Consider the following 14919-nt stretch of genomic DNA (forward strand, 5'->3'; position numbering starts at 1 on the left):
GTTAAAATTTCCGTGGAACGTGATGAGGCATTTACCGCATTCAATACTAACCCTTTGTCACGAACTAACTGCCGACAATACTTCGCTAATTGCGTTTACTTAAAACGTTACAATTGTTTTCGTACACTAACTGATGTGTACATCCCGCGATACTGAAACATATCTTTTATGACTATTCATGTAGCGCTCTTTATAAAACTAAGTAATAAGTTTTTAAAGGATTACAGAAGCCGAAGTGCAAGTGGCTTACTTGATGCTGTTACCACTCTTTTCTGACCTCCATAAAAATGGAGAAAGAAAGATGAGAAAGGGATCTACCATTGTTATTTTAAGTGATTTTTTACTGTAAATAATAGATTTTTTATCAACTTTTCATCTTCTTCGTTACTAAAAAATCATGTTTTTCAATGCGTTTAATGGATATAGAGCAAAACAGAAGAGCAAATATTGTAATAATAATAAATCAATACTCAATAATTTTGTTTTAAAATTTAAAAACCTTATCAGGCAAAATAGATGTAGTAACTAGATAGTCCAATTGTAAACTAGATGGCGTTACATGTCGCGTTTTAATGACGACCCTAGTCCTACGAGATTTTGCGTAGAGCTTTTATTACTCTTGTTCGTTACTTTATTATCTTACACAATGTAAGAAATCTCAAAGGGAATTAATAATTAAATACGAATATACGTAAAATACATTTATTTTGTCAGTATCGCATTGGATTAAAATTATTCATAACAGTAAAATTGTATCAACTTATACATTTAAATAAATTGGTTTGTTCTTGAAGCTGTTCTTCCATATTTCGAAGAGACAGATAGACGAATGAAAGCGATAGAAGATTGCCAGTGGCATCGATACGTGAGTTATTATCGTCCATGCCCATGGACCATAAAACGCCAAATGTGCTGGTCGGAATTCCGCTCGATTCTGAAAAAAAGCAATTAATATGTGATGCGGCTGGCAGTCCTGTTATAGAAAGAAATAAACGTCCAAAGAACGGTAATAATACTTTACTAATCCTTTTTTCTTTGGACATGTCAAAAAGAGTACTAGATATTAATTTTCGGATACAGTTCACAGCTTACACGAAAACAGTGTAAGAATATTTTGTCAAAAAACTGTTCCCGCCCGGGATCGAACCGGGGACCTTGTGCGTGTGAAGCACACGTGATAACCGCTACACTACGGTAACATATCCTTTAATGGTAAAATTCTAGTCAATAACAAAATTTAATTCTTGTATCTCACTAATACTATAAAAGTTTATATGATGGATGGATGTTTCTCACAAGGTATCTCCAGAACGGCTGAACGGATCTCGCTGAAATTAGGCATATGTAGAACATAGTCTGAAATTATGTTTATATTTTATTTCACGCGGCCGGAGTCGCGGGCCACAGTTGTATATTAATAATAGTTTATTTTAATCCTACGTGATTCTAATTATATTATCAAAGAACGGTATTTCATTTCTTTTGTTATCGAATTCCGTCTATAATTCTCTTTCCGTCGATGTTACCTTTTCCAATGTATTTATGGCCCACATGGCCATGTTAGCAACAAGTAGGAAGGTGACGAGCTGGCGCCCAGGCTTCTGGCGGCGCTGTTCCGACGTGCTGCTGCGACGCCACCAAGCGTCCAGAATGAATAGAGATTGTAAGATTGTCTGGAAATAACATGAAAATAGTGGGATACGTTTCAATCACGATATATGTATTATTTAAATATTGTTTTTGTGGTAATAGTTACGAAAGTTGTAACACTGGAGGCAAACAATTGTTGCAATTAGTCTACACATGTTATCTGTCCCGTTTCGTCATTGCTCTTTCTTTTAATCTCTCTTATGAATCAAAGGAACTTAATTCAAATATAGAATAAGTATTTATAATAACCTGATTCAATGACAATAGTTCTGAGAAGAATCCAGTGACGCCGGTGCCATTGTCATTGTACATAGTGTGGTGGCTGCCGATCAAACTGAACATGCAGTACACAAACATCCCTGATTGTGCCAAAATCAATAGAGATGTATCAAGACCTAAAATTGCTGAAATTAAACGTAACGAAATAAATAAAAATAACAGCAATTTAAATAATCTTATTAAATTATATCTCAGGTCTCACTCTACTTCGAGAAAGTATTTTTAAATTGACACTTTACACTTCATTTTTTTTTACTCACCCTGAGATTTTCGTTTATACGGCAACGCTCTCATTTGCTTCAAGGCAGTGGCACATGCTAACAGAGTCAAAGAATAAAGTATCAATTCACAAATATTCACTTGGAATATTGCATCCTGTAAGAGAAAATGATCATTTAATATTTTGACCTTCCATAAAGTAATTTCATATTCTCTTTGTAAGCAAAATCATCGGATATTTTTCTAGCCGGACCAGCGCCTTGGGCGGTCGCTCAACCGTACTCTACCCTAACGCCGATTTTGGGTTTGACTCTACTGCAGAATAAAGATTATTTGAAGTAAATTACATGTATTGTTTTGGGATTGTGGGCTAGAACGAAGAACATGATGAGAGATATTATAGTGAAGACAATAAGCAGGATGCCAGCAAAGAGGCCGCGGTGGGCGTGCGAGCAGTCCAGTGAGAAGTGGTGCAAGGCAGTGCGGCTGCCGTGAGGTGAACTTACACCCAGCATTCCCGCTGTAACAATATAAACAAATAAGCAACACTTTAATTTATCTCCCTGTCCCTGTCATTTTATGAGGGGTTGGAACAGGTTTTGTTATGAAAATCAATCTATCATTCGACATTTCATGGCACACTTCCATCTATTTATCTATTGGTACGTTTTTATATTTGAAATGTTAAAATATTAATTGAAATCGTAAAACATAAAGAATATACTGCAGATTGTTACCGAATTGTTGCAAGATTTTTTCCGGTGTAACGGAATTATTTCTTGACTTGTTTTTAGGTATGTTGAATTTTCTTTCAAAATCCTCCGGTGTACATTTTACCTGAAAACAAATGAAAATGATATAAAGTTTCTTATATACAGTGGCTTGCCATTCACTGTTCTGAGAAGCAAATTAATTTAAAGATTAAAATAAGCTAATAAACAAATTAAATACACCTCTTTCCACATTTCATACAATATAACAGCACAGATTAGCGAATATTCAATAGTACACGGGAACAAGAAGGGTGATGCGTTTTGTAACAAGGCGCCCATAATATTAGCACGTCGACAATGCAACTCCGTGTCATTCAGAGAAACGTTCGTCTCCGATGGTATCGAATGTTCCAAGTGATGTATTTCGTGCTTTGTCTCCTCGACTAGAACGTATAACCACTCGCACAGATTGGTCGCTATCATATGCATCATTCCGAACCTCTGCACAATTTTATAGCTGCCCGCCCCGATGTCTTTGTTCGTTAGGAAAATGAACTGCATCTGAGCTAAAGTTAAAGCCATTCTCAATGCCGGCGTTAGCGCGGACAGGATCGATCGACAGCGATCTGTCATTTCAAAATATTCACCAAATTCCAATCCGCTGTACACCATCGAACCAATACCAAATGCTGTAATACCGTAGAAAAATAATATTTGTATTAATAATGTTTTAGTAATTTAGAAATTAACTTAATTGTTTTTCAATTAAAATTAAATAAAAATATGTTCTCTCTTAATTATATTATGGTACATTTATTTTGGTCTAATATTCAAATTTGTCGTTACAAGTTTCTGCTAGGATAAGAAGTGGTATTTACCCATGGCTCCTAATCTCAAATAAAAGCTGCCGTATCTCGAAATTGTCTCCTTCTGTTTAATTTTTTCCCCTGGCGTTGTTTTACCATTATCTGGATTTTCTGTAGATAAAAAGATAATAATAAATAGTTTTGACTTTTCAACACACGAAAAGGCTAATTCGCAATTAAAACTAATGCCGAATGACTGAAGAAGTTAGTGGAATACAAAGTAAAGAAGCAAAGAAGGTAATATCCTTAGCGGTAGCAATTATGCAAACGAGATGCGATTTTAATGTCGCATTTTGTTACGCAAATGCGGCTAATTACTAAAACTCATGACTTTGCTAGATGTCCTTTTTCATGTGACCTCCTTGATAAAATATGTTCGAGTGATTGAATTCTTACCGTGTTCTTGGATGATAGAATTAACAGCTTTTTGTCTGACGAGATTCGCATATTGAAATATCACAAAGAGCACCGACACTAAGTACAGGTATAAGTAGAAACCCTGGAAAAAATTAGAGATATTAATCCTCTTCTTAGCAGTGTTTTCAAGTAAAAAAAATATTAGCGATTTTTCTACCCATGAATGACTTTCTAAGTTTTTGTCATGACACATTTTTAAACATACGAATATATAACCAAGGATACAAAAAAATTAACCTTATAAATAATATTTTACCTGATAATAGGATTCCGGTACCCCAGTGGCAATTACTTCAGTAACTGGAAACGCCAGCCCGAGCACCACTAGTAATTTGGCGTAAAGAGCTGACAGAGCCTTACTTAACGCTTCACTGCAAAACATATATATTAAAATATATTAATCTTTCTCAATTTTGCTTATACATTCTTCGGCTTTAATAATTTTTATACTTTCCTAGAGAGACTAGTCAATTTCCTATAGTAATCACAGGAATATATTAAATCAAATTATTATACAGCATCGTAATTATGTCATAATCGCATTAAAGGATTAGCAGTAATGGAAATTCCATTCAACTTGAGATGTTGGACACAATATTAGCGATATAGTGTAGATATAGTACTGAGATGAGATAAATCTACCTATCTCTTATTTTCATAGATATTATTACATTGATGCGAGGGACACGAGCGTTTATCTGTATAAAAGATACAAAATATAATGAAGGAAATAATAATTTGTCTAAAATATAGGTAATATTTGCGGAAATTTAATACTATACTATCATTTTTTCTTACTCAGTCATTAACTGAATTTTGGATGTGTTTTAATTAATTAGAGTTAACCAAAGGAGGTAAGGAAAGGAAAATATGAAATGATTTTCACAAGGTAATTACATTCGCATTGGAGAATCAGTCAATACTAGTAGAAGCATTGTAAGTCTGTCTATTGACAGATAAAGTACTAGCAACACCATTTTGGATAGTAGACATCTTATAACGTTATCTTGGAGAATATTATTAACTGGAAAACCTCATTTTTTCTTTAGTATTTCATGGAATACGGGAATAAAAAATATTCTTCTGTTATAACACGATAACATAACGATAACACGGTATATGCTGGGGCAATATGAAGAAAGGATTGTTACCTGATACTGGTACTCGTACAAAACCTTGTCTCAATAATATTCGCTTGTTAAAAGTAATAGAAGTAAATATTTTTGTGCGTAAAAAATCTTAATTAAAGTATGAAGAGGTCATTAAGATTAGAGCCCAGCGCAGAAACGTGTATGTTTTGTGTTGGAATTAACTCGAAATATAATCCGTATTGTGTTTCAATTAACCTAATTATTATGGAACAAATAGTTCACCTCGACTCGGCCCGGTAGGAAGTTGTAGTTAGGTTAAGTAGATAAGTATTAATTGGACAACTTTGGAGCAGAATTGACGAAACCGTACTAGTCATTACCTAATCTATATTAAAATTTCTAACCACGAGGAAACGTAACTTGGTGTTAAATGGTTAAACGTCGATGGTTGTTAAATGAAGGAGTGTATTATTTAAATGAATGTCGCATCTATGAATCTGCATCTGTGGTTTAGTTTTTATATGTACATGGTTAAAAAAAAGAGCTGTTCGCCAATTAAGTTAGAAATAGAGTTATAACTTACTGTCCCAGTATTTGTGCTGCGGAAGGTGGTGGTTCGTGGGTCGTGGAAGCAACTGAAGTGCGGGAATGTGGCGATAGCTCAGACAGAAACCGACGCTGTGTCGCCGCGCACAGGGCCAAAGCTTGTGATGGACGTCGAAATGCGGCAATTATTGCTGACGGTCGTCTAAGTAAAATATACTCATAAATTCATTGCAAAATTACGTATTACTTTTTATCACATTGACAAAAGAGTAATGGAGTTTGTGGTTGTTGTGGTATTTTTTATATATTTTGGTTTGAGGGTACGTCAATTTCAATTTAACCTCATGTAGCTGGAACGGTTGACTCGATTTCGAGCAGTAAGGTGTCATTCGGTTCGCGATCGGTTTGAGTCCCCTGATATTTTGTAAGTTAATGCTATCCTTTATGAAGTGTACACACCTCGTGTTAAGGTTGGCAGCCAGCTTAGCGTCAATATCACTGGACATGCGTCTGCTGTTCGGCTGGGAGTGTGAGTTCTGTATGAGGGGATCCGCAGCGGAACCGAGCATAGCCCTCGTCCTCTCGCGGAGTCTGCCCAGGTCGGAGTAGGATGATTCATCGCTAGGGAAATGACAAGAATTATGTTATATTCAAAAGATACCTAAGTAAAGCATTTTCTTCCAAATTAAATTAATTATTGTGAACATAATATTTAAGGTGGATAGAAGTAGAATATCGATATATAAATTTCAAATTAGGTCAACTTTCAGATCAGATTTGAAGTCACGATTCGTTTGGCATAATCGAAGTTACAAATATATTTATTCAAATTCATATAATATATTTCTAGGCGAATTTTATAACTAAAACTATTATTAAATGTATTGATGTACTGTCCATGGAGCATAAAGCGTAATAGACTAAGCGTAGTGCTGCACGTTGCACAAAGCAGTTCATAGGCCCGCTCTCACCATAAGAGGCTTTGGAGAGTAATTCACTACGGTTCAGGTGGATCTCATGCTTTGCTTATCAAATATTATTGAATATATCAAACATTATTCTGTCTTATGTCAAATGTATTGGCATTAAAGATTAAGTATTAGAGTTTTGATTTTTAAATTTATATAGTTTTATATAATAATAAATAAAATAAATGCATAAGTAAAAATAGCGACCAAACGGTTTCGGTGTTTAAAATGATGACGACCTAGTCTAGTCCAGTCCTGATCATTCGTGACTTTTAATTTTTCATCAAGAATTATATTGAATACAAAAATAAAATCTGAAAATAACTGGTATATACAATAGAAATAGATGAAAAGAATCGAGAGAAAGGTGTGTCGGGCGACACAAAGCGGTCTATCAAACGTCATAAATATTTTCGAAGCTTTGCCGCCGTTACTGCACCGAAATCCCTCTTTGCGTATGCATTTCATACCTTCCTTTTGTTACAGTGTGTTAAAGAATAGTTTACATCGTTTTAAGGTATGATTGTATAAAACCACTTTTATTCGACCTTTACTTGATAAATACTGAATCGAGTAATTCATTAAATTAATTTATTTATACGTTCTTACGTCAATCGACAATGTCTCATTGAATTGGTGCTACTGATTGTCAAAATTATGTGTAAATGATATCAAAGATATAAAATTAACGTCAAAAATTTGAAGATAAATGGAACACCCTGTAAATTTTAAAATATTTAAAGAAGAACCTGCATTGAAGTACAGTTGTATTGAACTATTTCGACTTCAGCGCTCTGAGCGCAAAATCTCCAAAATGTGCATCCGCCCGCCGGAAATGTCTCCCTAAGCTTACATGTATCCGCGCCACATCTATTCGATACGAAAATATTAAAATGTACATTTTCTCCTTCACTAAATTTATGATATTCTTTATTTTATATATTTACATTTATTTAAATGGTAGTCCTTTTAAAACAGTGATTTAGATGAGGAATGCTGAAAGAGCTATTTAATTTTTTTAGTGTTTACTTTCAAGAACATACTTTATGTTTCTGAAGTGACATGTTATGTTTTTAATGCCATGCTTTTATTTATTTCCAAAGTAATGTATTTACTTATTTCAAAGCGAATAATTTATTCAATTTGCTCTTTTGCTTCCCGCTGTCTTCGCCATTTCTCTGTCTATTTTGATTTATATGTATTTAACTCAAATGTTATTTTTTCTCATCGTTGATATTATTTGAAGGAGTTATTATTAAGTTAGGTATAGATATCTTATTGATAAAAAATGTACTTTTTGTATCAATTTATAAAATATAATTAGTTTTTAGTAAAAAAAAATATTTTGTTATTACGTTTCCAGAAAATCATTGTTGGGATTAAAGTTACCATAAATATGAGACAAATAAATTGCATACTCGTGTAAAGAGATATTTGTCTGTACAGCAAATCCTTTATGAGAGTTAAAAGATAAAACTGAGTTATAAGTAGGGACAAAGAAAATACAATTCAAGACAAACTTTAATTAAAATCCTAGCATACTCTGTTTCATTGTTCACTTGACAGTTATAAAATTATAATCTGTGCGTTTATAATAAATTCTTCGTTTCGTTATTCATTTTGTTTCAAATAGTATGTATGTAGGTATAAGAAAATTATTGCAATTCATTTGAATTGTCAATATTGTTGTTATTTTTGATAAAACTTGAAGTATTTTTTAAATTTTAAAATCGTTCAAAACATTTAGCCAACAATTTAATTATAAATCGTTATCTACAAAATTGGTACTAGATAAGTACAAAAACAAATCTCATACAAATTTTGACATTTATTGTCGATGACATTAAGAAAGCACATCGCAAATATTCGTGATAGACCCTCTGAGGGCGGTAGAATTATTGTTTTCACTTATAAGAAACATGTGTGCTTTGTGGACAGTATTACCAAAAGTGTTTTTCAAATGTTTTGTTTTTAAATAGTGCGTTAGTTAGTATTTTTTGGTGTTTGTGTAGTGTAGTACTGACCTATCGTCGTTTTCTTCATGTACGGTGTCCATGTCGGTGACGGTGACGCCGGGCCGAGCGTCGGTCGCTTCGCAGAGCGTGCCGCGTTTACCCGGACTCATCTGGAAACAGACTGTAGCGGTAAGGTATGTTTACAATATAAGTATTCAAACGAAACGTGTAATTGTTGCGGAATGCAAATTGAATATTGCAAGTGTTTAGTTCTTAAATTATTTAAGGAATGACGGATCATCTGGAGTGATATTGTATATGTATATAAAAATGTATGTAGATATAAAATATATTGAATAAGTTATATGTAGGTAATTATAAAAAGTCAATAACAACAACGTAACTCATGGTTGTAACACAGAGGGTAGGCCTAGACCACGGACCTCCATTTGGCGCGGTCCTGAAATACCTCTCTTGCTTCTTCTATTCATACATTCACACATGCTCGTCGATTTTGGATTAATTAAAAGATTTAATGCTTGTTTTTTCTACACGAAGGAAATTAATATTGTTTAAATCGCAATAAATCTAAGCTAAGTATGAAATCATGAAAAGAAATCATTAGATTTGATATTAAAATATTTCCAACTCACCTGTCTATGAGATGTTTGCTAGATATTTTGTTACAATATTTTTTCATTGCCTTAATCTTTGACGCGGTAAAGCTCTCTGCGTACGTAATTGAATTGACACGGCACATCCCAATCACTTCCAGCGAATGTTTTATTAAGATATTTTCATTTCAACGTTTTTAATGTTTTTTTCCAACTAATATTATTGTCTACTAGATTCATCAACGGCTAACGCTAGACTGTGGTGAACGGCGAGTGATGATTACTGACGTATATTATCGTTCAGAGTGTATAGGTATTCGTTAAGCCTTTAATGCTTGTTCATACGCATACAATATCGGTGTTACGGCATAACATATAAAGTTTAGATAATTATTAATTTCGAAATGGTTAGTTAAATGTATTGTAAATACTGGCTAACCATTGCAAATATATCAGTAAAAGAATATTCATATTCTTTTTTTTTCTTTTCAAAGAGTATTAGATAAATGATACTATGATTTGAATGAGTACTTCGGTAATCAAAATACCGATATGATTATAACGTGTTTGTGTATATTTAAAAATTATTTTGAATTCTACACAAACATAAAATATACATTATTTTTTAAGTCAAGTTGTTTTAAGTAGGATATATAAACAAAAAGCATTTGTGTTTTAAAATAAATATTTATTTTAATAAAAGACAAAGATTAAAGAGTAGTAAGGTTTGTTTGTGTTGCGTCCGACGCGCCGAGCCGGGCGCGGGCGGTCCGCGCTAAGGTTGTTAGGTTGTTGAATAAGTTTCTGAATTAAGAGAACTGAAAGTTTTCTCATCTCGAGATTACAGCAAAGTGTTTACCGTTTGGCTGCGCGATGCGGCCGAGCGACACCCCTCGCTAGTTACGACACCCCAACAGACACTCGATATTTAAATTTTAAAACATTTTTTTTTATTCAACCTATTAAAACTTATAGATATGTATTTTTAATGTAAAGTATTTTAGATTATCAAAATAAAGGTTAGAAGTATAGTTAATTGAGATATAAATTAATAGCAGAAATAATTTTCACATTTCTGATAAAATTATAGTTTATAAAATTGTATTTATTCTTTGTGTTCGAGATATTGTCGATATTCGATGTTATATCGATGTCGTGTACATCACTAATGTAACATTCTCGGTATTTTCTTAAAATATTTGCGTGAGTGTATAGCACCTGATGCTGCCGGCGTCGGTGCACTTTAAAATCGTTGTGATTTACGAAAACAAAAAGCCACTAACAAATGTGGCATGTGAAAAAGTAACTTTGTATATTGACGAGTATAACTTTTACATATATTTTATCTTTCTTCAATACTAGCTGTGCCTACGACTTCGTCCGCGTGAAAAAATTTCTTTAGAGCTGTGTTTGGTACTGGAGAGTACTTGGACATTTCAATATTACCATATTTTTCTAAATTAGACGTAGGCTAAGTTATCAGTTGGCTGCTACACACCTGCCAAGGATAATATGTACTTTTATAATTCAATGTGAAATTGAAAATCTACACTGTTTTTATTAATACGACGGCTCAGTATTTTCCCTCAACACGCGTACAATATAGTACGTAGTGATAAGAGATTTCTTATTTGATAACGATAATCTCATCCATACCGTAAGCCTTTAATTACAACGTAAACTCTGTGTAAACATGGCTGGTAGTGATGCTGACAATGGTAATCTCTGATACTGACAGATTTACTAGGTTTCCGGTGGTGATAATCAATTTCAAGGCTTAATTTTAATGTTTATTATTATGCTTATAATATAACGCAGAACTATGAGAAAGGGGAATGTGAGTTTCAAGCATGGAAGGTGCATAAACATGAATTTTGTACGTTTATTGATTCAATATTATACTCTATTCAATATTCATATAAACGTATAGTTCAATGTTTTACACATATCAGTAGTAAAGTTTATTTTATAATATTATTTTTTTAAACGGCTACGTTATTCTCTCAGGTGTAGAATTGTTTTTGCGTTTAAAAATAAATCCTTTGCGGCCGGTGGCAGAGCGTCTTTATGTATCGCAAGGAAGAAAAATCTTGAGCACACAACGCTTAGCTTGATACCAAGCTTTTGTTTTTATTTTCTTTTAAATATATACACTGAGTTATTTATTAAAACGTTGAATGATAAATTAATATTCCCATATTAGATGAACTAATTTTACGGACCGTGCAAGTTGGCTACGTACTATAGTCTTGTATTAATATGTAAATCATATTTGATATTGACAATAATTAACACGAACAGTGCTTGACTGATGTTCTCCAATTACTAAATAATGATTGTGTGTCATTTTCAAAACATACTGTCACATTACAGTTTAAAACATGGAAAATAAGCAAAAATTATATTTCTAGCGAATTGTCAAAGTTCTGTTATTTAAAAAAAAAATCGGACCACCAAGGGCGGAGTTAAGTGATAACACGCATATAAAAACGTACAGAGGAATGGATAACCCCCCTTCTTTTTTCTTCCTTTCTTCTTTCCTTCCTTTCGTTCTAATTCACTATGTATATTTATATTATATCCAACTACAATTACGACTATAGAAAAAATATACCACGTGAAATGTAAAACTATAGGAAGAAGTCAGATTTATTATTTGTCATCAATAATTCGATACGTGTGTACTGTGGCAGTGCAAATAACGCTGCCCGCCCTTGTTAGCGAGCCGCGTCGTGATCTGTTTCAATTTACATGCCCCGAGTATGTGATACTTACAAATTATAACCTCAAATTAGTTTGAACATTTCGTATTCATAAATGTCATTTTTCATTTTTCATAAACAAAACATTAGACGAAGCGGAATTATTTTAACTGTTTTTAAAATCTACAAGTTCGCCAGATCGTCAGAATTTAAAAGTGAAAAATCGATAAACAAAACAACACATATTAGCTCCTAGTAATTTTATATGCTACATATTTTCTTCTATCATTTGCAGTAAAATGCAACTTAGTAATGTTATTAAAAATTACCTAAGTTAATGCTTTATTTAAATTAGTTGTTTTTCTACACAAACAATTATTAAATCTATATATATGGGAAGTCCTTTTCTCCTTAAGTACAGGTATTCCTAGTTAAGGAGTCAAGGCAACATTGAATTTGAATTTCTTGTGTATAACAATAAAGATTTTTTCATTTTTTTTCATTTTATTTGACGTGGACATTTTTCAGTAATTAAAAATATTGGTAACTGAATATTTAAAAGTATTGACGGTCACATACGAAATCAGGCCGATGTTATTATGTTTATTTTATAGTTATGTTATCTTCAGGAACAAATAAATTAATCTGTTATAAATGTTATAACTTTAAAACAGAAGATTGTCGGTGTCTGCATTCAATTGTTTATATTAGCATTCTACACGTGTCGTCTTGTTTATTTAAATGTTATGTTATTAGAATATATTATAAAGTTAAAGGGAAATTTAACACAATCATGTTTGCTTAAATAATGCCTAATCTATTGTTTTTTTCTTTTGAATTTGTAACTTATAAAAAATATTAATGTAATAATTTACAACACCGTTTTTTGACAAATAACTTAATTTTACATAAACAAAAATATTCCAGTATAAATATACTTTGCAAAATTAATATTACAATACAAATAGCCTGTTTGTACAAACTTAGTAAAGATGTTAGTAAGGTTAAAGTTTATAGTGGGGTTTACCTTCAAATTTTTCGTATTTATTCGCAAAATAAACTAGTCTGGTGGACTAAAGTTACGAGTACATTTATTCAGCATTTAAATGTAATATGATTATCATAAGTTATTAGTAATTTATTATAATAAAAATATTTATTATTATTACAACATACCTTGGTAAAAAAATCCTTTTATCGGCAGAAAAAGTGATTTAAAATAAATATACACAAAGAAACAGTGGTATTTCACAGGTGTGCCATGATTTCAGTCCGCTTACTGATTTCGGTGATCAAATCACGTCGCTCGGACACATGCTAATTGAGACATCAATTTATGTAGCACGACTCTCACGTTACTATATCGTGCTGTCAATTTCTTTGCGGGGATGAAGAGACGTCACACAACCCACGTGGTTACTAGCCATTTTGTTCACGCAATTGGCCACAAGTTTTATTATACAGTTTCCGCTACGCTGTCTCAATGCAGATTGACTGACTCTTCGTGTCTTTGGCTATTTTATACATATTTTTATGCATGGTAAATATATTGCTTTTAGAATAGTGACAACTACTATTGAGCGTAAAGATTATATATCTCTATCTCTATAAGACTATTGAATAGACGAGTGTATGTCTTAAATTGAAAATGCATAATTGATGAATCGCATCTGTATTGTTTGCTGGATGGCGGCTTTAATATGAATCTTTTTCTCCATAACAATTTGTGTATGTAGTTAACTTTTTTTTTAAGACCAAAGAGCTTTATGAGTGAACATAATTATATAGTTTTTAAATTTTACAAGATAATTCACGTGTGTTGTTAAAATGCAGAGTGACGTCGAAACTCTTTGACGAGCTTGCTCATGTCAGCGTCCGTTAAACGCCATTTACAAAGCTTCCGATTTTTTCGAAGCACTGCGTTAGTGAACACCCTCAAAGAGCTTTGCTGTCCACTACACTGTTATTGCGAGTTACCGTCCTGTGTGCGAACTGTCGACGAACCAATCTCCTACAATACCTTGTTAAACTTTTACAAACGATTTTTTACAATAGGCGTTATTTAAAGTTCTAAAATTTTTGTTTTCTTTTTTACGCCATTTACAAACAATTTAAACGTCTAAAATGTAAGAAGATTTAAATGCGCTCTGAATTTTATAAACGGCGTAATAATAACTACATTAATTAATTAATTACAATTTCTCCCTTTTGTGGACATTCGCGGCGCAATTTTACGTAAATATTTTCTAGGCGGCACAAAGGAAGATGCTCTGGTGCCGTGTGAAATTATGTTAGCAAAATGACGTTAATTTTTTTACTCCCTTTTGACGTTCAAAGTAACCGGAGTTAATTCGATTTATTGTCTCTTAAAACGAGACTCCACCGTAATAATATTTGTAAGGTTCACCTACGGCTTGTTGGCGACCAAAAAGTGAGTGCAGGAGTACACCGGCGCGGTGCTCCTAAGTGATTCGATACACGTTCAATATGTTTCATTAGGGAGCAGCGGGCTCACTTATTCAATCATATCAGCAGCGAGGCTCCGCGCTCGCCGACAGCGACGTCGCCTATCCTATCCGCATACTCCATTCCATCGCTGCATAATCAGTTTTTCCTGCATGAAATGCTCTACACTCAATTTAAGCGTGCCTTTCACTCGAGCCTTAAAATATCTGCCTGTGTTCCGGAATCTTATGTATAAAACAAATATCATCCCTTGTCACTTTCCAGTCGTCGAATTCTATATAAAGAAAGACGGGAGCTAATTACGAATCCAATATCGGCGGGAAGTAATTGTTGTAACGATTTTTCCTTCCTCGTGCGGCGTCGAATGCGGAATGTTTCCGCCGCGTCGCTGCGGAGAAGGAATCGCGTCTTCCTCGACGTTGTCTGCGTCCTG

At 33.3% G+C, this 14919-nt stretch overlaps 1 protein-coding gene and 1 non-coding gene across 4 annotated transcripts; both read right to left on the reverse strand.

Moving 5' to 3' along the window:
• Window positions 1-723: 723 nt before the first annotated feature.
• LOC106123429 (otopetrin-1) lies at window positions 724-13496 on the reverse strand. 3 transcript variants are annotated; one of them, XM_013319746.1, is made up of 14 exons: window positions 13197-13496; window positions 8774-8874; window positions 6241-6402; window positions 5819-5983; window positions 4401-4515; window positions 4124-4226; window positions 3740-3838; window positions 3102-3550; window positions 2886-2985; window positions 2496-2668; window positions 2190-2304; window positions 1900-2054; window positions 1527-1673; window positions 724-934 (listed from the first exon to the last, which is right to left on the reverse strand). In XM_013319746.1, the coding sequence occupies exons 2-14, from the start codon at window positions 8872-8874 to the stop codon at window positions 761-763; spliced, it is 2058 nt and encodes a 685-aa protein (XP_013175200.1). In that variant the 5' UTR covers window positions 13197-13496; the 3' UTR covers window positions 724-760. The 3 variants fall into 3 exon arrangements, with proteins under 3 accessions (XP_013175200.1, XP_013175199.1, XP_013175203.1); XM_013319745.1 differs by lacking the exon at window positions 13197-13496 and adding an exon at window positions 9408-9575; XM_013319749.1 differs by lacking the exon at window positions 13197-13496 and adding an exon at window positions 9358-9440.
• On the reverse strand, window positions 1127-1199 carry TRNAV-CAC (transfer RNA valine (anticodon CAC)). Its single transcript has one exon. It is a non-coding gene; the product is annotated as a tRNA-Val (tRNA).
• Window positions 13497-14919: the final 1423 nt, after the last annotated feature.

This window comes from Papilio xuthus, unplaced genomic scaffold, assembly GCF_000836235.2.
Source record: "Papilio xuthus unplaced genomic scaffold, Pxut_1.1 DF826115.1, whole genome shotgun sequence".
Taxonomy (NCBI): domain Eukaryota; kingdom Metazoa; phylum Arthropoda; class Insecta; order Lepidoptera; family Papilionidae; genus Papilio; species Papilio xuthus.